This window comes from Nomascus leucogenys, chromosome 18 (assembly GCF_006542625.1).
Source record: "Nomascus leucogenys isolate Asia chromosome 18, Asia_NLE_v1, whole genome shotgun sequence".
NCBI lineage: Eukaryota > Metazoa > Chordata > Mammalia > Primates > Hylobatidae > Nomascus > Nomascus leucogenys.
Window position 1 is genome coordinate 103,009,053 of NC_044398.1, and position 22,238 is coordinate 103,031,290.

The 22,238-nt window shown below is 50.9% G+C and overlaps 2 protein-coding genes across 3 annotated transcripts; one reads left to right on the forward strand and one right to left on the reverse strand.

Moving 5' to 3' along the window:
• Positions 1 to 72: 72 nt before the first annotated feature.
• Positions 73 to 3,897, reverse strand: SNRNP25 (small nuclear ribonucleoprotein U11/U12 subunit 25). 2 transcript variants are annotated; one of them, XM_030799001.1, is made up of 5 exons: positions 3,675 to 3,897; positions 2,163 to 2,253; positions 1,830 to 1,935; positions 1,117 to 1,191; positions 73 to 651 (listed from the first exon to the last, which is right to left on the reverse strand). In XM_030799001.1, exons 1-5 carry the CDS (start codon positions 3,741 to 3,743, stop codon positions 594 to 596), a joined length of 399 nt encoding a protein of 132 aa, XP_030654861.1. In that variant the 5' UTR covers positions 3,744 to 3,897; the 3' UTR covers positions 73 to 593. The 2 variants fall into 2 exon arrangements, with proteins under 2 accessions (XP_030654861.1, XP_030654860.1); XM_030799000.1 differs by lacking the exon at positions 3,675 to 3,897 and having other exon boundaries at positions 1,830 to 2,252.
• A 211-nt stretch (positions 3,898 to 4,108) lies between these two features.
• POLR3K (RNA polymerase III subunit K) lies at positions 4,109 to 9,994 on the forward strand. Its single transcript, XM_003269097.4, has 3 exons — positions 4,109 to 4,255; positions 5,471 to 5,558; positions 9,415 to 9,994. Exons 1-3 carry the CDS (start codon positions 4,145 to 4,147, stop codon positions 9,540 to 9,542), a joined length of 327 nt encoding a protein of 108 aa, XP_003269145.1. The 5' UTR covers positions 4,109 to 4,144; the 3' UTR covers positions 9,543 to 9,994.
• Positions 9,995 to 22,238: the final 12,244 nt, after the last annotated feature.

Sequence of the window (22,238 nt, forward strand, 5' to 3'; positions counted from 1 at the left end):
CTAAAGGCTGAGGCTGGAGGGCCCACACATAGCTGTGCTGTGCTCGCTGCCACCGTGAGCTCCAGGCTGTAGACCCTAAAGCCACTCTGCTTTGATTTCCTCCTTGCTGTGGAGATCATGGTAACACAGTTGTGTGGTTTGGGGAGTGGTGTGGCCTCAAGGCTTTGGTGGTGTGGTGCCATCTTGGACTATAGGACTCACCTGTACCAATTCGCTCCCCTTAACTCAAATCTGTGATGGGGCAATCTCAGTCTTTGCTACCCAGGTTACTGTGACTTTTCACTTTTCAAACTAAGAAGCAAACAGGTTTATGTTATACATAGGGCCAGGCCGTGGCTCTGCCATGTGACTAGGGTATTTGGACCCAGGGAGAGGTCAGTCTCAGGCCAAGTACATGAAAGAACGGAGCACTGGCTCACCCTGGCCTAGTCCTGAGGGCCCCCAGGTTTATGCTGACAGTTCCTGTTGGGCATGCCTGGGGTGAGGCCACCACAACATCCTTTCTGTGAAAGAGGCACAATGACTCGAGGACCCCATCCTGCTGGGAAAAGGCTCAGCCACCAGTGATGAAGAGAGTGGTCCTGTCTGGAGGCTCACTTTTGCCTCAGCTTTTTGATGAAGGAAACCTCGTCTCGATTCCGGATGCCGTAGCTGAAAAAGAAGGAAAGGCATAAAGCACCTGCCCCACAGAAGGACACATCTGTGACTCCCCTCCTGAGGCTGTGGGGGACCCCGAAGAAACGACAGAGGGGGGCATGTGGCTTCTGGGGAGGCCAGGAAGTGGCCATCCTCTCAGACCCAGAAGCAACTCTGACTCACAAGTCCCTGGGGCAGGGAACTGAGTGTCAGATAGAGTCACAGCCTTCCGCCTCCATGCCCACTCTGATTTCCTCCCTCCTGGCACTGTGTAGCCCTAAGCTGCCACTGCTGGGAAGCAGCAAGGCCCCTCCAGGTGCCCTCTGCCTGCCATTCTCCTAGTGGGGAGGGCCCCAAGGAAGCTCCTTGGAGGAGGGTGTTATCTCCGGAGAGGGAGCCGCAGCCCTCTGGCAGAGCATGGGGGACTAAGGAGCAACAGAACAGCCGTCCCCTATGGCTCAAGATGTGGCCGGCACTTACTCTCGGAGCTTCTTTCTGTCTTCTGTGAGTTTCTCTCCTGCAGAGGTCAGATGGTACGTCCTCCACACATAGGACCTGCAAGAGGGGAACGCAGGTAAACCACATGCCCTGAGCAGGGTGAGCTGAGTGGCTGGGCATGACGTGGGCTTGAGGCATTCAGCCCTATGGGACCTGGGGCAGCTGTCCTCCCTACCTAGGCTGTTCTGTATAATGTGCAAATTGGATCTGAGGCAGCTACAAGGAGGCTCTGTTCTCAGAGGGCTGTATGGGGTGGCTTGGCCAAACACAGCTTGCTAACGCAGTAGGTGACAGTGTTGAGACTCAGTGAACAGGACAGTTGACCCAATAGGAGAGTGAGGGCTGACAGCACCCAGGTGAGAAGGGGATGGGAGCCACTACAGGTGTACCATCCATAACTAGGGAGGCCACTTCCAGACACACTGGAAATTCCCGACGGTGTCCCCAAGTGAAGATATCCAGCAGCTTGGATGGGGTGATGGCGATGAAAGGGCAGTATGTTGGGGATGGCCGAGGCAGGAGTCCCAGGCACAGAAGGACCCGCACTGTCTGAACCCTTGTGACAGGGAGCTCGTCACTTCAGTGGTGCTGTACTCATGCAGAGCCGAGAGCTGTTTCCAGGTGGTGCCTGGTGACAGTGCCACGAAGGGCACTAGCCCCAGGAAGGGCTATAATGAAGGGATTGTTCCACTTACCAGCTGATGTGCTGAATGCCCCCTTCTCGCTCCTGCTTGAGCTGCACGTACCTCTGGATGGCCTTCTTCAGGTCCAGGACTGTAGCACTCTGCACTACGACCACAGCTGCAACCACGGACACAGATGGGAGAAGATCCATGGTGAGAACCCAAAGCCATAGCCTCCGACGGCAGGAAAGGAACCCAGAACTCTGTGCACAGGGCAGGTTTGTGGTTGCCCCAGTACCCCTGGGCGTGGCCTGTGAGTTTCTGAGCAGGCTGACCAGCACTGTTAAATCTTCCTGCTGTGAAAGCCTGGACCACATAACCTGAAGGGAGGAGGGCAGCACTTACGCATTACTTCTCCATCCATCTTGCACACTCGGACCGTCATTGCCTGGCCGTATTCTAGGGCTATTTGGGAGTTGACTTCTTCCAAAGTAACCTACAAAAGAGCAAGGGCAGAAGTGGGAACCCTGGCTCTCTTTACCACCTTGGCAACAACAAAGAACAAGCTGATAGTGGCCAAAAAGTGGTGCCCCATTTTACGAAGGGCGAGGAAGGGTGGTTGCCTGTATGCTAGGGTTTCCCAATTCATCAGAGCCCCAATCTCATGTTCCACTCACAGTTTAATGTCCATAGTGGACACAGTCTCTGGGGGAAAGAGGTGCTAAGAAACAGGCAAGAGAATAAACTCACATTGAGGATCCGCCCCCAGGGGTGGGTAGGGGCCTGTCAGTTCACCCTGAGTATATCCCTGATCATCAGGACCCAGGCCAGGGCTCGGGACTGAGTAATGCAGGTGTGCAAAATTTACCAGGGCAGCAAAAAACGGTAATAACAATAAATATTTTAATACAACATTTAAGAAATACAAGGCAATGAAAATATCCATGATGAGCAAAATATAAAACATTTAAAATTTGCTGGCGCGGTGGCTCACGCCTGGAATCCCAGCACTTTGGGAGGCCGAGGCAGGCGGATCGCGAGGTCAGGAGATCGAGACCACCCTGGCCCAACATGGTGAAACCCCGTCTCTACTAAAATACAAAAAATTAGCCAGGTGTTGTGGCGCGTGCCTGTAGTGAACCCGGGAGGGGGAGGTTGCAGTGAGCCGAGATCGCACCACTACACTCCAGCCTGGCAACAGATGAAGACTCAGTCTCAAATAAAGAAAGAAAGAAAGAAAGAAAGCATAATACTGACGCTTTGACACATGATTGACGCTTGAGGCAAATGGAACAATCGGTACTACTAATCTTGCTCTTATTTAAAACTAAGCTTTTTCGTTTACCGTAAGCTCTTTTTTTTGCATCAACTTTGACTTTTAAAGGTATTACGGGCCGGCCGGGTGGCTCACACCTATAATCCCACCATTTTGGGAGGACGAGGCAGGAGGATCGCCTGAGCCCAGGAGTTTCACACCAGCCTGGGCAACACAGTGAGACTCCCTCTGTACAAAAAATTTAAAAATTAGCCGGGTGTGGTAGCGCGCACCTGTGGTCCCAATTACTCGGGAGGCTGAGGTGGGAGGATGGCTTGCGCTCAGGAGGTGCGGCTGCAGCGAGCCAAGATAACGCCACTGCACTCCAGCCTGGGCGACAGAGCAAGACCCTGTCCCCCGAGCCCCCTAAATACAATAAATGTCATTTAATGTCACTCACGAATGAGGTTTTTGGTTCCTCTTTAAGCTTCGCGCCGCAGGCGAGTGCGCCCGGCCAGCGTTAAAACCCTCGTTTACGCCCAGAGGCGCCTTCCTCAGCCTTGGGCCGCAGCCTCCCACCAGCACCTTCGGAGGCTGCCGGCGCCCGGATGCCCGGCCCCCGGGGAACGACTCCCGCGCCCCCAGCCCCCACCCGCACACACCTGGATCGGCAGATCGCAGAGCAGCGGGTCCTGCACCACCATGGCCAGACCCTCCTGGAACACGTCCATGGCCTCGGAGTGCGGCAGCGCCTCTTCTTCGTCCTCATCTTCCTCTTGCGCCTCGGGCCCACGCGCGGCCTCCGTCTCCTCCAGGGCCGCAGCTCTCAGCCGGCCTCTGCCTGCACTGCCAGTCCGCACCAGGGAGGCCAAGCGCGCACGCGCAGGAACTGCGGCCCGCCCCAGCGAGGCCGCCCAGCCATTGGCGCGCCGAGGGGTGGGGCTGCTGCAGTGACCAATGACAAGTGCGAGACAGACCGCAGCGGGGCTGGGAGCGCAGAATCGCCCTGTCTATTGGTTGGTGGGCGGGGCGGGGCGGCCGCCAGGACCAATGTGAGCTCGAGGCGGGCGGCGCGTCGGCGCTGAGCGGCAGTGGGAGCTGCCGGGAGTTGGAGCCTGCGGAGTTCGAGACCATGCTGCTGTTCTGCCCCGGCTGCGGGAACGGGCTGATCGTGGAGGAGGGACAACGCTGCCACCGCTTCGCCTGCAACACGTGCCCCTACGTGCACAACATCACCCGCAAGGTGGGACCCGAAGGCCGGCGCTGGGCCGCGGGCGACTCTCGCAGGCCTTCCGCTTCCTCCGACTGCCGCTCCATCGCCGCCAGCCCCGGCGTCTGCCTCTGTCCGCTCTTTCTCGCGCCCCTTTCTGGTCTGCAGCAGATCTGTGGGCTCTACTTTCCAATACACTCAGAAAGCCCCACCGTTTCCCACCTCCTTGGGTTCCTGCTCCCACGCTTGCGCCCTTCTCTGCGTTCACAGCAGCGGCCACGGTGATTCCCTTAAAGCTGAGACACACAGGTCCGTGCTGTGCGCAGAAACCTTCGGCGGTTCCCCAGCTCACGCAGACGAAAAGCCGGAGTTCTCCCAGGGCCTACCAGGTTCTGACACTGACCCCCTCCCCTACTTGCTTCTCCGATTTCAAGTCCTAATGCCCTTCCTGTTGACCTTTGGCCCATCAACACCGCCTCCTGGACGATCTCTCATCGTGCACATGGTGCTAGCAGGGCCTTTGCACGTACTGTTGCTCACTTCACTCTTCCCCTAGATGGCCGCCTTACGCACTGGGCTTTACCGCATTTTAAATTTCAGCCCCTCATTCCAATTTATCCTCCTTCCGTTTGTAATTGTTTCCATAGGGCTTATTACCTTCTAATATATTATGTAATTATTGTATGCTTTATTTATTTATTTATTTATTTGTTTGTTTATTTATTTATTTATTTATTGAGACAGAGTCTCGCTGTGTTTCCCAGGCTGGAGTGCAATGGTGTAATCTCGGCTCACTGCAACCTCTGCCCCGGCTTCCCGAGTAGCTGGGATTACAGGCGCCTGCCACCATCCCCGGCTAATTTTTGTATTTTTTTTTAGAAGGATGGGGGTTTCCACCGCCACGCTGGCCCCGGGCCTGGTCTTGAACTCCGCCCGACCCTCAGGTGGATCCGGCTTCTGCCTTGGGCCTCCCAAAGTGCTAGGGACTGACAGGCGCGCCTGCCCACCTACGCGCCGGGGCTAATTTTTTGTATTTTTAGTAGAGATGGGGTTTCACCGTGTTAGCCAGGATGGTCTCATCTCCTGACCTCGTGATCCGCCCGCCTCGGCCTCCCAAAGTGCTGGGATTACAGGTGTGAGCCACCACGCCTGGCCGAGTGAACGCTTATGTAATCCTGAAATATGAGGTTTGGGAGCCCAGGTTTGCGCTATTCAGTTACTTGGAGTCTGAAGTGTTGTTTTTGTTAGGTAACAAATCGGAAGTACCCAAAACTGAAAGAAGTGGATGATGTGCTTGGTGGAGCAGCTGCCTGGGAGAATGTTGACTCTACTGCAGGTAAGAGGGAAAACTGTTTCTGTTGCTAAACTGTGGATAATTATGAGGCTGTTGATGCCACTGCATGGCAGAGTCTATAATGTCACATAAATGATGTAGGTTTCTAAAAATAGAAAATTGTTCTTGAATAATTTATTTGTATTTGTTACTGTTTAATAATCTATCAGAGAAGCAATATTTGTACCAGCCTTGGAGTTATACAGGCCCGGGTTAGATTCTCAGGGCAACCTTGTATTGTTGTAGGACCTTCCTCAGGTCTCTTGACTTCTCTGGGGCTAATCCATATTCGTAGGTCGTGAGGGCATAAAGTGAATTATACCGTGCTTGGTATATAAGAGGCACTCAACAGGTGATAGCTTTGATAATGGCAATGATGAGTAGATTAATAAAAATAAGAGTCTAAGGAAAAAAATATGTTCTTTCTGTTTGATATGGTTTGTCTGTGTCTCCACCCAAATCTCATCTTGAATTGTAGTTCCCATAATCCCCAGGTGTCCTGGGAGGGGCCCAGTGGGAGGTAATTGAATCACGGGAGCGGTTTTCCCCCATGCTGTTCTCCTGATAGTGAGTGAGTTCTCACAAGAGCTGATCGTTTTATAAGCGTTTGGCGTTTCCCATTCTCGCACCCATTCTGTCTCCTGCTGCCCTGTGAAGAGGTCCCGTCCACCACGATTGTAGGTTTCCTGAGGCATCCCCAGCTATGCAGAACTGTGAGTAAATTAGACCTCTTTTCTTGGCTGGATGTGGTGGCTCACGTCTGTAAATCCCAGCAGTTTGGGAGGCCAAGGTAGGGAGATCACTTGAGGTCAGGAGTTCCATACCAGCCTGGCCCACATGGCGAAACCCTGTCTCTACTAAAGATAAAATAATTAGCCCGGTGTGGTGGCACGAGCCTGTAGACCCAGCTGCTCAGGAGGCTGAGGCACGAGAATTGCTTGAACCCGGGAGGCAGAGGTTGTAGTGAGCTCAGATCGCACTACTGCACTCCAGCCTTGGTGACAAGAGTGAGACTCTGTCTCTAAACAAACAAACAAACAAACCAAACCCCTTTTTTCTACATAAATTACCCAGTCTCAGGTATTCATAGCAGTGTGAGAACGGACTAATACACGGTTCTAATATAGATTTTTAGAAGTTAATAGCAATGAGTGTTAAACTGCAGATTGGGTAAAATAAATGTTTACTGCATGTCTGATAGAGATAGATGTGACCAGGAGAAGAAAGGGGAAGGCCCTAAATAGAAGTTGTTTTGAGAGGTGAGAGAGATAACTGATGGTTAGTATTGTGTTTTTCCCCCTATAAAAGAACATACAGGCCAGGTGTGGTGGCTCACGCCTGCAGTGTCAGCACTTTTGGAGGCCAATGCAGGTGGATCACCTGAGGTCAGGAGTTCGAGACCAGCCTGGCTAGCATGGTGAAACCCCGTTTCTGCTAAAAATACAAAAAATTAGCCAGGCGTGGTGGCGGGCGCCTGTAATCCCAGCTACTTGGGAGGCTGGGACAGGAGAATCGCTTGAACCCGTGAAGCAGAGGTTGCAATGAGCCGAGATTGCATCATTGCACTCCAGCTTGGGCAACAAGAGCGAAACTATCAAAAAAAAAAGAAGAAGAAGAAGAAGAAGAACATACAAATCTGTTATGTGAAAAAGTTAGTGGCTGGCGCAGTGGCTCACACCTATAATCCCAGCACTTTGGGAGGCCGAGGTGGGTGGATCACGAGGTCAAGACATCGAGACCAGCCTGGCCAATATGGTGAAACCTCGTCTCTACTAAAAATACAAAAAGCAGCTGGGCATGATGGTGCAGGCCTGTAATCCCAGCTACTTGGGAGGCTGAGGCAGGAGAATCGCTTGAACCTGTGAGGCGGAGGTTGTAGTGAGCTGAGATCGTGCTATTGCACTCCAGTCTAGGCAACAAGAGCAAAACTCTGTCTCAAAAAAAAAAAAAAAAAAAACAAATTAGCCAGGCTCTGTGGCGCATGCTTGTAATCCCAGCTACTCTGGAGGCTGAGGCAGGAGAATCGCTTGAACCAGGAGGCAGAGGTTGCAGTGCGCCGAGACCATGCCACTGCACTCCAGCCTGGGCGAGACTGTCTAAAAAAAATATTCTTTTTACCTAACGTCAGAAATAGTGTTAGAGTGTTTGAAGCCATTTCTATCAGCTGTAGGATAAGTTTCTCAAAGTGAAATCGCTTTGAAGAGAAATATGTGCCTTGGGGTACTTCTTTTTTTTTTTTTTTTTTTTTGACGGAGTCTTGCTCTGTCATCTAGGCTGGAGTGCAATGGTGCGATCTCGGCTCACTGCAACCTCCACCTCCCGGGTTCAAGCGATTCTCCTGCCTCAGCCTCCCTAGTAGCTGGGACTACAGGCACCTGCCACCACGCCCGGCTAAGTTTTGTAGTTTTGGTAGAGACGGGGTTTCACCATCTTGGCTAGGCTGGTCTTGAACTCACGACCTCGTGATCCACCTGCCTCAGCCTTCCAAAGTTCTGGGATTACAGGCATAAGCCACCATACCCGGCCTCTTCTCTTCTTGTGATCCCACACTAGAATCGCCCTTAATGCTCAATTCTTTTTTTTTGTTTTTTTTTGGGACAGAGTCTCGCTCTGTTGCCCAAGCTGGAGGGCAGTGGTGCGATCTCGGCTCACTGCAAGCTCCGCCTCCCGGGTTCACGCCATTCTTCTGCCTCAGCCTCCCGAGTAGCTGGGACTACAGGCGCCCGCCACGACACCCGGCTAATTTTTTGTATTTTTAGTAGAGGCGGGGTTTCACCGTGTTAGCCAGGATGGTCTCGATCTCCTGACCTCGTGATCCGCCCGCCTCAGCCTCCCAAAGTGCTGGGATTACAGGCGTGAGCCACCGTGCCCGGCCCTTAATGCTCAATTCTTGACAATGCAGGCTTTTCCCAGCATTTACTTCAAGACTCTTCCACCATCTAACCATTACTTAGTCTTAGGCGTTTTGTTACAGCAGCACAAAATGGACCAAAACAGTCACCTTCCATGCTACGTTTCCCACCAGCCTTCAGCTGGATTTGAGAAGAACCATGGGACTCAGGGAGGGGGGAAGGAGAGTGTGTGAGTCACAGGTCTCCCAGATTCCCTTAGTGTTAGAGCGTAGTGGGAATGACATCACTGTTTGTAGATCTACCCTCGTCAAGGGGGATCAAATGAGCAGGGAGGTTTTTTACCATCTTTAAAGATATTACGTAGGCTGGGCACGGTGGCTTACGTCTGTAATCCCAGCAATTTGAGAGGTTGAGGTGGGCGGATCACGAGGTCAGGAGTTGGAGACCAGCCTGGCCAACATAGTGAAAACCCGTCTCTACTGAAAATACAAAAAAAGTAGCCGGGTGTGGTGGCAGGTGCCTGTAATCCCAGCTACTTGGGAGGCTGAGGCAAGGAGAATCACATGAACCCGGGAGGCAGAGGTTGCAGTGAGCTGAGATTGCCCAACTGCCCTCCAGCCTGGGTGACTGCGAGATTCCATTTAAAAAAAAAAAAAAAGATATTAAGTAATACCTACTTTTTTTTTTGATACCGAGTCTCACTCTGTCGCCAGGCTGGAGCGCAGCGGCGTGATCTTGGCTCACTGCAATCTCTGCCTCCTGGGTTCAAGTGATTCTCCTGCCTCAGCCTCCCAAGTAGCTGGGATTAAAGGTGCCTGCCACCACGCCCGGCTAATTTTGTATTTTTAGTAGAGACGGGTTTCACCATGTTGGCCAGGCTGGTCTCAAGCTCCTGACCTCAGGTGATCCACCCACCTCAGCCTCCCACATACTAAGTAATACCTACTTTTGACAGTCATGAGCGTCATCTGTTTTTAATGTGGTCACTTCTTTTTTGTCATTGCCAGAGCCGTGTCCCAAATGCGAACATCCTCGTGCTTACTTCATGCAGCTTCAGACTCGCTCTGCAGATGAGCCGATGACCACCTTCTACAAGTGCTGCAATGCTCAGTGTGGACACCGCTGGAGGGATTAGAGCCAGGATGGCCCGGCTGCCTTAGTGTGTGCTTACCTTGTCCCTCGGGGTAGATGCTTAGCTGGCAGTGTGAATCGTGTGTCCTGAGGGTCTTTGCTGGTGTGGTGGAAAGATAAACCTTTTGAGGTGAAGAGCCGGGGGTCAGGAAATATGGTCTATCTGCCAGGCAGGGTGGATGAAGTCATGAATGTCTGGGAGTTTTTCTGCGTGGGGAGGAGACGGAGACCCATAATTAAATATGCTCCGTTCAAAGTCCTGTTCTTTCATCTGCCACATTTATTGGCAGTTGACGTTCCCTTACTCCTGATCAATACTCTTAAATATTTGTACTGTTTCCAAAACTTAGTACATTACATGTCCCTAAATATTTAACTGTTACTTGTAAACTTGTGTAATTTGTTATTTATTTTAATCAAAATTCTGAATATTTCATTTAAATGAAAGTTCTAATATTGCCTTCTCAGTGTTTTAAATAGCTTAAGAGAGGCTGGGCGTGGTGGCTCACGCCTGTAATCCCAGCAGTTTGGGAGGCCGAGGCAGGTGGATCACAAGGTCAGGAGATCGAGACCATCCTGCCTAACACGGTGAAACCCCGTCTCTACTAAAAATACAAAAAATTAGCCAGGCGTGGTGGCGGGCGCCTGTAGTCCCAGCTACTCTGGAGGCTGAGGCAGGGGAATGGCGTGAACCCGGGAGGCGGAGCTTGCAGTGAGCTGAGATGGGGCCACTGCACTCCAGCCTGGGTGACAGAGTGAGACTCTATCTCAAAAAATAATTTATAATAATAGCCTGTTTTAGGGGTTTACAAACGTTGTTTTCTTAAGGGTCATAGGGTGAATATTATAATTATTTACTTTTTAGTTTTCTTTGAGACAGGGTCTCACTCTGTTGCCCAGGCTGGATGTAGTGGAAATGTAGCAGGATTGATCAAGAATCAGAGAGACTGAGGGGTTGAGGGGGATATTTATTATTTAGGTGCACCGGCCCAGTCAGATTAACATCTAAAGGACTGAGCCCTGAACAGAGAGTTAAATTACCTTTTAAGCATTTTGTGGGGTGGAGGGAGATCTGTACGGGGGAAGCATATTACAGAAGCAAGAAACAAAGACAGTTATTTAATTGAGACATGCATTACATCATTTCTTACTTTTCAAGGAAAAACATGTTTTATGATTTGAGTTTATCTGTCTAGTGAACTCGCAGCTGCACAGCTAGAGAAACAGGGTCTTCCCAATGCCTGGGAAGGGAGGAGAGGTAATGCTCACTAGTCACAGAAAAACAGGCAGTTAACTTTTACAGGACTCCATCCAGCTCTTTCTCTTTGTCAGGGGGAACTGGGTTTTCTTACGTACAGCTGAGTTTCTGCTTACACGCTCTTTAATTTCTTTTAATTCCTGTTCCATTTCCCCCCTTTGGTGCTTTTTATAACAGAGGTGTTAATAGAAAGCACCACTATTTGCCACCTCTTCGCGGAGCTGAGCTGCTGCTTCTACTGGCAGCGTCTGATATTTGGTTAATGCCGTCAGCTGCGTGGTAGTGTGTTGGGTTACCACTGCCTCTGTAGTTGACTGAACGCCCCTAATAAACAGGAGTAAAAGGCAAGGGAGGATGAGGTAGATGCCAAGAAGAAATAAGAACCCACCATCGAGAGTTTCAAACCCTCCAAAGATTGAGAACCGTCCTCCAAACGAGGAATCCAGGGGCCACCTGGACCAAGTCTGACCTGGGACGTGGGCTGACTTGTGCATTCTGGCTGTGATGTCCATGACAGCTTTGCCATTATCATCGATTTCCAGGCAACAGTGGGTTAAATTAAATTTTCCATATACTCTTCCTTCTGAGGCTAAGAGGTCATCTGAAGCCAATCTATTTTGATATATGGCATTTCTTTTTTTTTTTTGAGACAGAGTCTCGCTCTGTCGCCCAGGCTGGAGTGCGGTGGCGCCATCTTGGCTCACTGCAAGCTCCACTTCCTGGGTTCACATCATTCTCCTGCCTCAGCCTCCCGAGTAGCTGGGACTATAGCTGCCCGCCACGGTGCCTGGCTAATTTTTTGTATTTTTAGTAGAGATGGAGTTTCACCACGTTAGCCAGGATGGTCTCGATCTCCTGACCTTGTGATCCGCCCGCCTCGGCCTCCCAAAGTGCTAGGATTACAGGCCTCCCGAAGTGCTAGGATTACAGTGCGCCTGGCGTAATTTTTATATATTTTTTTGTAGAGACAGGGCTTTGCCATGTTGCCCAGGCTGGTAACTTCCATATGTTTTTTATAGGCAATTTTTTTTAATTTTATACTTTTTGTTTAATTTTTTTGAATTTAACCTCAGAATGTGATTATAGACAAAATTGAAAACATAATAATTGAGTTTAATTTTTGTAATGTGGGTCTATTACTGAGAAGAGTGGATGCCATTTTGCTTAATTTGGGTTCACATTTAGTGTTCCCTATCATTGAAATCAATTGCAAATGTGCATCTGTGAATGCTGATTACGTGCAGGAGAGCAAACGAAGTGTACCATTGACACCACTGATAGAGTCAATAGATTCACCACTGATAATGGATTCAGATATTTCCCACAGAGTTCCTGCTGATGAATAATGCAGTGAAGTCAGGCGCAGTGGCTCATGCCTGTAATCCTAGCACTTTGAGGCTGAGGTTGGCAGATCACCTGAGGTCAGGGGTTCGAGACCAGCCTGGCCAACATGGCGAAACCTCATCTTTACCAAAAATACAAAAATTAGGCTGGGGATGGTGGCACAGCTTGTAATCCCAGCTATTCTGGGTGCTGAGGCAGGAGAACCTGGAACGCAGAGGTTGCAGTGAGCCGAGATTGTGTCATTGCACTCCAGCCTGGGCGACAGAGTGTGACTCTGTCTCAATAATAGTAATGATAATAATAGTAATAATAATAATGATGATGGAGTGAAAAACCACACACTTTAAGCACTTTATGTTTTCACAAGCTTCGTACATTTGTCCAGCTAAGCTTTTTCCTGCTCCACACATGCTTTTACCAGCGCCAGTTTTAACACATACTAGTAGATTATACTTCCTTTTTTGCTACATTAGTTTCCTCATCTTTGGGAATATTCTTGCTGCAGTTGTTGGGTTTTTTTTTTTTTTGGAGATAGGGTTTCACTGTCACCTAGGTTGGAGTACAGTGGTGCAATAATGACTCACCACAACCTGAAATTGCTGGGCTCAGGAGATCCCCCCACCTCAGCCTCCCGAGGAGCTGGGACTGTAGGCGTGGGCCACCCTGCCCAGCTAAGGGAGGGTGAAAGGCTGAGCTTGCCTGAAGACCCTCCCGTGGGTGTGGCAGAGCCTGTGGTCTGAGGCAGGGGTCTAGCTGTAGGGCAGCCCACAGCTTCACAGTGGCCCAGGCAACCAGGGCAGGCAGGCCGTGAGGCCCAGTGGTCATCTGGGCCAGGTCTTGATGCTGAGGCCATGGAACAGGTGAGGCTCTGAGAAGGGCCCAGAGTGACCATGGGCTGGAGACTATGTCCACAGATCCAATGCAGGAGAGGGTGTGTTGGGCAGTGATGTCAGCCAGGCTCCCCAGCAGGACTGGGGGTGTCGGGCAGCTCTGTCCCAGGTGGCAGACACTGGCTTCCCCTCTTGCTCTCACAACTGTCCTGTGACCTGGTGTTGTCTGAGCTGCGGTAAGGCCTCCCTGGTGACATCCAGGAGCACGGAGCATGTGGGTGGGGGTGTGTGCACCTGCTCTGACTGCCTGGTCCTGTGGTCAATGATGGGGGAAGGCAGGTCTGCTTGTAGCTCCACCCCATTTGTAAAGCACTGTGGTGCCTTCTGCTGGGGCATGTGCTGAGGGTGCCTCGCAGGCACTGCCGTCGGGAAGTTCGCAGGCTTGTGTAGAAGCTGATGGGAATGTGCCAAGAACAGAGGTGTCAGGAGCCAAGTATTGGGCAGGTCCCAGGTCTCTGAGCCTCAGTTTCCTCATCTGTAGGAGGGTGGTAACCCTGCCCTGCTCACTTTACCAGGTGCAGATAGAAGTTTTCAGTGCAGAGGAAAAGCAGAGACCGTCCCCTCAGATGGCCATATTGCCTTGTTGCTGTACCCAACTCTCCAGTGTTCCCCAGGGTGTGTCCTGGCCTCCTTTGCAGCTCTCAGGTGTCACATGTGGGTCCTGCCCTACTATCCCCTCTCCCTGTCTAGAAATGAGGCCTGCTGAGCTTGGAGCCACCCACTCCCTGCTCTCAAGCCGTCTGCTCCTGGGTTAGCTTGTGGCTGGCCTGGCCTGATTCTACACCGATGTGGGTGTTTCTCCACTGCTGGGGCAGCAGTTGTCCATCCTGGGGCCTGGGCCAGCTCTCAGCTGTGGCTGTTGTGCCTGTGCTTCCCCTAGGTCCTGGTGGTCACTCCAACCCTGCCCTCACATATCCCAAGAGCAGGCTGACTGTCTTCCCCATTCCTACCTTTCCAGTATCTGCTGCAAGAAGGGACAGACACTGCTGCGGAGAACTTGCCATGGTGTTTCATGTTGTGGCCGGTGGTGCCAGACTGCACGCTCCATTCTAGGGGAGGATGAGGCTTCCCGATCATCAGTCTTAACAGGGGACTGTCCTGTGGGTACCTGGGTAGGCTGCCAGGAGTGGGGTTAGAGTAGTGCCTACTGCCTGTTTAGAGTGTGTGAGTTCCTAAAGAGCGTGCCTGCTGGGCCAGGCATGGTGGCTCATGCCTGTAATCCCAGCACTGTGGGAGACTGAGGCGGGCAGATCATGAGGTCAGGAGTTCAAGACCAGCCTGACCAACATGGTGAAACCCTGTCTCTACTAAAAATACAAAAGTTAGCTGGGAATGGTGGTACGCAAATAGGGTGATAGGGCGTCAGTAGCCTTCCCACACTCAAGAGCTTCCTGACACCCAGCCCCTCATCTCCAGCCAGCCTCTGGCTCTCCCAGGAATCTTGGGGCTCAGGCCTCACACTCCAGCATAGAGGGCTTTGCCCTTCTGGTGTGCTTTCCCTTGGAGGCACCTTGGAACAGGGGTACCACAGAGCTCTGGAAGTGCTGTCTGTTGCATCGATACCTCGCTGCCGCCTTCGTCCACCTTCCTGGGGCAGAATCCTGGGATGGGTCTTTATTTAAGAAGACAAAAGGGAAAGAGAATGCATAGACGCTGGGCATGGTGGCTCACTCCTGTAATCCCAGGACTTTGGGAGGCTGGGGCTGGTGGATCACTTGAGGCCAGGAGTTTGAGACCAGCTTGGCCAACAAGGTGAAACCGTCTCTACTAAAAATAGAAAAAAACTAACTAGGTGTGGCAGTGGGCACCTGTAATCCCAACTACTTGAGAGGCTGAGGCAGAAGAATCGCTTGAACCCAGGAGTCGGAGGTTGCAGTGAGCGGAGATCGCACCACTGCACTCCAGCCTGGGCAACAGAGGGAGACTCCGTCTCAAAAAAAAAAAGAAAAAAAAAAAGAGAAGAAAAAAAGAGAGAAGAACAAAAGAATGCATAGAGGCCGTCTGTGACCCTGGGCAAGTCATTTTCCCTTCTTCACTCCTTGGGACTCAGCCTGTGAACGGGGACAGTGCTTCTCCCTTACAGAGCTGGTGTGAGAATTTTCATAGAAAATGCACCAGTGGAGGCCGGAGGCTGGGTGCAGGGGCGGAGGCGCGGAGAACGTGGGACCCTGGTTTAAGGGAGCTGGGAAACTGCCACAGGTTTGTTTAAACGCTTTTTTTTCTGGTGGCGGAACACGAAATAAAGTTTTCCGTCGGCGCCGTTCCTGCGTGTGCGGTTCAGGCGGCCTGAAGTGCGTTCAGGTTCAGCCGGGCTGTCCCTCCTCCTGGTCCCGAACCCCCAACCCCGGCCGAACACCGCCCTCTCCGCGGGACAGTCTCTCTATGGCCGGCGCGTTTCGCTTAGCAGGGTCCTCAGAGGGACCGCGTTAGAGCCTGGGTTTCCTTCCAGGGGGACCAGCGCTCCCTGCGTGGACCGACCCCACCGCTTACCCATTGCTGGACGCTTGGCCTGTTGCCGTCTCCTGGCTGCGTGAACAGTGCTGTCTGCAGAGCTCTCTTGCGTTGAGTGTTTTGCGTGTGTCCCCAGAAGTGGGATTGTTGGACCATCTCTGCCCATTTTAAAATTGGGAAATGACATGATCTGATTTAAGCTATTTAAAAATCACTTGGGCTTCCCTCCCCTCCCCCCCCTCCCCCCCCCCCCCCCCCCCCCCCCCCCCCCCCCCCCCCCCCCCCCCCCCCCCCCCCCCCCCCCCCCTCCCCTCCCCTCCCCTCCCCTCCCCCTCCCCTCCCCTCCCCTCCCTTCCCTTCCCCTCCCCTCCCCCCCCTCCCTTCCCTTCCTTTCCCTTTTTTTTCTTTTTTGAGACGGTCTCCCTCTGTTGCCCAGGCTGGAGTGCAGCGGCGTAATCTGGGCTCACTGCAACCTCCCTGCCTCGGGCTCCCGTGATTCTCCTGCCTCGGCCTGCCGAATACCTGGGATTGCAGGCGCACACCACCACGCCTGGCTGGTTTTTGTATTTTTGGTGGAGACGGGGTTTCGCCGTGTTGGCCAGGCTGGTCTCCAACTCCTGACCTCGAGTGATCTGCCCGCCTCGGCCTCCCGAAGTGCTGGGATTACAGACAGAGTCTCGCTCACTCAATGCTCAAAGTTGCCCAGGCTGGAGTGCAGTGGCGTGATCTCGGCTCGCTACAACCTCCACCTCCCAGCCGCCTGCCTTGGCCTCCCAAAGTGCTAAGATTACAGCCTCTTCCCGGCCGCCACCCCGTCTAGGAAGTGAGGAGCACCTCTGCCTGGCCGCTGTGCAACCTTCCAAGTGTGAAGTGACAGCCTTCGTTGTAGAACGAATGAAGACACTGGCACTGATTATATAACACCTTGGCAGCTAGCTCAGGTCGTTGATGGTGGAGGTATTGGAATTATAGAAGAAAGCAAACACACAAATTTGACTAAAGGCGATTTTGTGACTTCTTTCTATTGGCCCTGTCAAACCAAGGTTATTCTGGATGGAAATAGCCTTGAAAAGGTGATATATATATGAACGTATCTGATTTTTTTTCCCCGTATAATTCTTTGTGCATTTGATATTCAGTTGTGTTTGTAATCATGGAAAAATAAAAGCATATATTTTCTTAAAAAAAAAAAAAAGAAAGAAAATGCACCTGTGGCGGTTGTTGGTAGTGACTGGTTCCCCCAATCCTGACTCCCCTGCAGAATGGGGCCTGGGCCCAGGGACAGGAGATGGGCTGGCAGAGGATGCCCGTCCTAGAGAGGAGCCTTCTTTGTGGACGTGGAGACCTAGCTAAGTCAGAGTCCGGATCTGAGTTTGAGGGTGCATCTGACACCCTGAAGCCATGAGTCTTTGGCTGGGTCAAGCGGCCTTTCTGAGCTTCAGTTCCTTATCAGTAAACCCTGGGCAGTGGTGCCCAGCGTCTTTCACAGGACACTGTGAGTGCAGATGGACACCCGCTGTGCACTCTGCTGGGGAGCAGTTCATGGGGAGCACCCCTCCAGAGAGGGACGGCTCGCACAGGCCCTCAGCCCAGCCCCTCGCAGGCTGGACCTTGGAGAGTGAGACCCTGAGGCGAGACATGGGCACCTGGCTCCTGGCCTGCACCTGTGTCTTCTCTGGAGTCTCTGTCTCGGGGGAAGGCAAGGTGAGGGCTGGGCACTCGTGTCTGTATGAGGTGGGTGGAGAACTAGGGCATGTCTGGGGGACTGGGTTGTCCGATGCTGAGCCCCTAGGGAAAGGTTTGGCGCAAACTGTGCTGGGGCGTGTCCTCTAGGGTTCGGCCTGGACTTGTTTCTATTCTTCCTTCCTTTACCTCCGTATCTTCAGGCCCTGGACAGACCTTAGTCTCCCTTCCTTCACCCTCTTGATGCCTCTCTGGGTCTGACTTGCCCACATACCATGGGCCAGAGCCCGTCACTTCCCAGGCCTCCCAGTGCTTCCCTGGACAGATTCTGGGAGCATTCACTGGTAACTGCCCTGCTAGGGTGTCAGCTGTCAGATCCCCCTGCAACCCCCCGACTCAGCTCTGCCCTGAAGCACTCACTGTGGGCTTGCAACCGTCACTGTCTCCAGGGCCAAGGGCTGGAACCTCCACCTACCTCACCAACAACATTCTCAGGATTGATTGCCATTGGTCTGCCCCAGAGCTGGGCCAGAGCTCCAGCCCCAGGCTCCTCTTCACCAGGTGAGTGTGGAGGGCCATGCCCACCTGGCAGGGATGAGGGTGAGGTCCCCAGGATTGCAGCAGATATGCCAGGACAGTGTAGCAACCCCGTGGTGCTGACACACGCCCTTTCCAGCAACCAGGCTCCTGGTGGCACACACAAGTGCATCTTGCGGGGCAGTGAGTGCACCGTTGTGCTGCCGCCCGAGGCAGTGCTCGTGCCATCCGACAATTTCACCATCACTTTCCAAATGTGTGTCTTGGAGGGAGCAGGTCAGCCTGGTGGACCCGGAGCACCTGCCCCAGAGACACGGTGAGCAGCGGCTATAGGCCTGGGGCGGGGCCCTTTGGCAAGAACATCCTGGCTGCTTGGGGGTTGGGAGCAGGGCCCTGCAGCCTGTGACCCCTGTGGCCCAGTGAGTGTTCTCAGTCCCATCCAAGTGAGATCCAGGGCTGGGGGCAGGCTTGGCCCCTGGGAGGGGAGGGCCCACGTGGTTACCGCAGGGGCAGGGTTTGTAGAAAATAAAGATGCAGGGCTGCTAGTTGGGGCAGGGGCTGGCATTTCAGTCATGTGAAATGCACTTCAGTCATACCAGGAGGGACTCCAATAAGATGCTGGGAAGAACTTTCAGCAGCAGACTGTGAAGGAAAGGGAAAGCAAGATTTAGAAACCGCCTAGTCTAGCTGTAGAGGCCAGAGGAAGTCATTGCTGTCCCAAACCGCCTGGGGCTTTTCTGGACCCGTCTCTCCCCATGAGGTGCCTGGTCTGAGAGGGCCTTGACCTGGGTGGGGACTTTAGTATTATAATGAGGCCACGGGTAAGGATCAGTCATTCTCCTGGCCTCGTGCACAAGTGGGTGATAGAGTCAACTCCCTTGAGTAAGACTTACAGCCAGATGCTGCTTATCTTAGTTTATTTCAGACAGTTGGCAAGGTCTGGCCAGCAAGTATGGCACCTGGAGGGTGGTGCTGCAAGGTCTGGTGGTCAGTGGGCACGTATGGAACAGCATGTTAGTGGGGGTGGGCCGAGTCCCATTTCCACTCACTCTCAGCAGGGCCATGCTCCCTCTGAAGGCACTAGGGAAGGATCCGTTTTGGGCCTCTCTTCAGCTTCTGTTAGTTTCTTGGCTTGTGACAGCAAAACTCCATTTTTTTTTTAAGATGGCGTCTTGGTCTGTCGGCCAGGCTGAAGTGCAGTGGCGTGATCTCAGCTCTCTGCAACCTCTGCCTCCCCGGTTCAAGTGATTCTCCTGCCTCCACCTCCCAAGTAGCGGGGATTACAGGCACGAGCCACCACATCCAGCTAATTTTTGTATTTTTAGTAGATACAGGATTTTGCCATATTGGCCAGTCCGGTCTCAAATTCCTGGCCTCAAGTGATTGCCTGCCTCCCCTTCCCGAAGTGCTGAGATTACAGACATGAGCCACTGCACCCGGCATGTCATCTGTAGATCTTTTTTGGTGAGGTGTCTATCTTTTAATTGGGTTGTTTTTCTTTTAGTTATTAGAATTTGTTTGTATATTTTGCACACAAGTCTCTTTCAGGTTTGTTTTTTAAAGATTTTGTCTCAGTCTGTGGCTTGTTTTTTTGATTCTCTTAATGGGATATTTCAGAGTAGTCATTTTAAATTTTAATAAAGTCCACATTATCATTTTTTTATTTTATGAACTGGCTTTTGATATTGTCTCTAAAGACTCATCACCAATCCAAAGTCATATGGATTTTCTTCTATAACTTTTACAATTTTATATTTGAAAATTTAAGTCTACAGACTATCTTGAGTGATTTTTGAGAGGTGAGCTATGAAGTTTGTATCTACATTCATTTTTTTCCCTATGGTTTCCGATTGTTCTGTCGCCATCTGTGGAACAGATTTTTCTTTCCCCATTGAATATTTTTGCCCCTTTGACAAAAGCAGTTGACTATATTTATTTGGGTCTTTTGGGTTCTGTATTCTATTCTGTTTATCTATTTGTCCATTCCTTCATTAATATCACTCTCTTCATTACTTTAGCCTTGTGTTAAAGCTAACAGTCATGAGTGTACTGCTCCTGAAGAAGGAGTATCTGCATTTATTTATATATTTTTTATTCTTCCCAACCATGATCCGAGGTTTTCTGAATGCATATTTGGATGTATTTTATTACATTTATACTTAATAAATTCAATTTTGGGGGTGCTATTGTAAATGGCATTTTTAAAAAAATTTCTAGTTCAAATTATTCCTATACATTATTGCTGTTAGAAAGAAAGTCAGGCAGTGCATGGTGGCTCACGCATGTAATCCTAGCACTTTGGGAGGCTGAGTTGGGAGGATCACTTGAGCTTGGGATTTCTAGACCAGCCTGGGCAATATAGTGAGACCCACCCTCCCAATAAAAAATACAATACAATAAAATAATTAAAATAAATAAAAGAAAATCAGGTGAGGCTGGGCACGGTGGTTCACAACTGTAATCCCAGTGCTTTGGGAGGCTGAGGTTGGAGAATCTCTAGAACCCAGGAGCTGGAAGCTGATCCCAGGAGCTGTGATTATCCCACTGTCCTCAAGCCTGGGTAACAGAACGAGACCCTATCTCTTAAAAAGAAAAGAAAGAAAATCAATTTAGTTTTGTTTACTGGCCATCTTCTTTTTCTTTCTTTTTTTTTTTTTTGAGAAGGAGTCTTGCTCTGTTGCCTAGGCTGGAGTGCAGGGTACAATCTCAGCTCACTGCAACCTCCGCCTCCCGGGTTCAAGCGATTCTCCTGCCTCAGCCTCCAGAGTAGTTGGGACTACAGGCATGCGCCATCATTCCTGCTAATTTTTGTATTTTTAGTAGAGACGAGGGTTCACCACGTTGGCCAGGCTGGTCTCGAACGCCTGACCTCAAGTGATCCGCCTGCCTCAGCCTCCTAAAGTGCTGGGATTACAGGAGTGAGTCACCACACCCGGCCTGAAATTTTATTTTTCATCATCGATCATCTAGAACTGTTTCAGTTTCACCACTCATTGTAACATCATGTGGAATTTTGAGATTATTGTCAAATGACATAATGTCAAATGATGGAACATTATCATTTTCTTCCGTATATCACTAAGATTTAGGACATTTCAAATTTCCTTGTGCAGGAAGTAATCTTAATTACTCTTTGAGCTGATGACACTTATAAGTCAGTTTGCCTTTGGTGTCCCCATTGTAGTGACATATCATGAGACCTACGTTATCATCTGTGGAGGGAGCTGTGGCCACTGCACAGATCCCCTCTTCAGGCCGACACAGCCATCCTTCCACTGCTGGGGATGTCAGATTGGCTGAGGCCACATTTCTGATCAGCTTCTCCCTATCCTGCCATCCTCATTTCCTCACACGTGTCTCCTGAGCGCTCTCCACGGTAAGTCTCCGGCCCACAACTTTCCATTTCATGGTCAGCCTCCAGGGAACCCAATCTAAGATAGCTTCAAAGATGTCAGCATTTTTTATCACAGTAGCAAGAAATGTAAAGCTTTTCCCAGTGAGTTAATATGCTTTACTTCCCTTTAACAATAAGATTACCAACTGGTCCAAGGGCCTTTATTTCTACCTGCATTTTGTTTCTTCTTAAAAAATTACTACTTTTGGTATGATCTGAAATGTTGTTATGCTTATAGGCCTCAAACACAGAAGTTTAAGAATTTCCAAAGGGTGAGATTCCATTTTAAAAGAAAATAGTATGGTGTATTTAGAGTTGCATGTACTACGTTATATTTCTGACCATGAGAACTGAATTCTCCACTTAAAATTGTACGTCTGATGATGGGAAGAATTTTCTATAGGCTATCTTCTGGTTCCATACCTTACAAACCTCTGTTCTCTTCCACTAACCACATACATGTTGCAATATGTCCTGTCATTACCTTCAAGTCATGACACCAGGTGAGTTGGAGGTGAGAGTATTCCTGAAAGCCATTCTGACATCAGGACAGCTAGCGATGAATTAAGTATATTCAGAAGTGACTGTGGGCTGGGTGCAGTGGCTCACGCCTATAATCCCAGCACTTTGGGAGGCCGAGGTGGGCGGGTCACCTGAGGTCAGGAGTTCGAGACCAGCCTGGACAACATGGTAAAACCTTGTCTCTACTAAAAATACAAGAATTAGCTGGCTGTGGTGGCACACACATGTAATCCCAGCTACTCGGGAGGCTGAGGCAAGAGAATCACTTGAACCCCGGAGGCAGAGGTTGCAGTGAGCCGAGATCACGCCACTGCACTCCAGCCTGGGTGACAGAGTGAGACTCCATCCTAAAAAAAAAAAGAAGTAGCTGTGAGCAACTTACATATACCCAACCGAACCAAAAGCCATCTCCCCTTAACCAGACCCTAAAAATGCCCACAACGACGCCAAAGCCACCCAACCATGAGATATACGTAGTGGAGGGAACCTGGGATTGAAACTATCTTACTTGTGCGAAATTTACAAAATGTGTGACATATGAATACATCGCTAGAACTCCTCCTGGCTTTGGAAGTCACCTGTGCAAGCTCGGGATCCTGAAGCTTAAACTTCGCCGGCGTC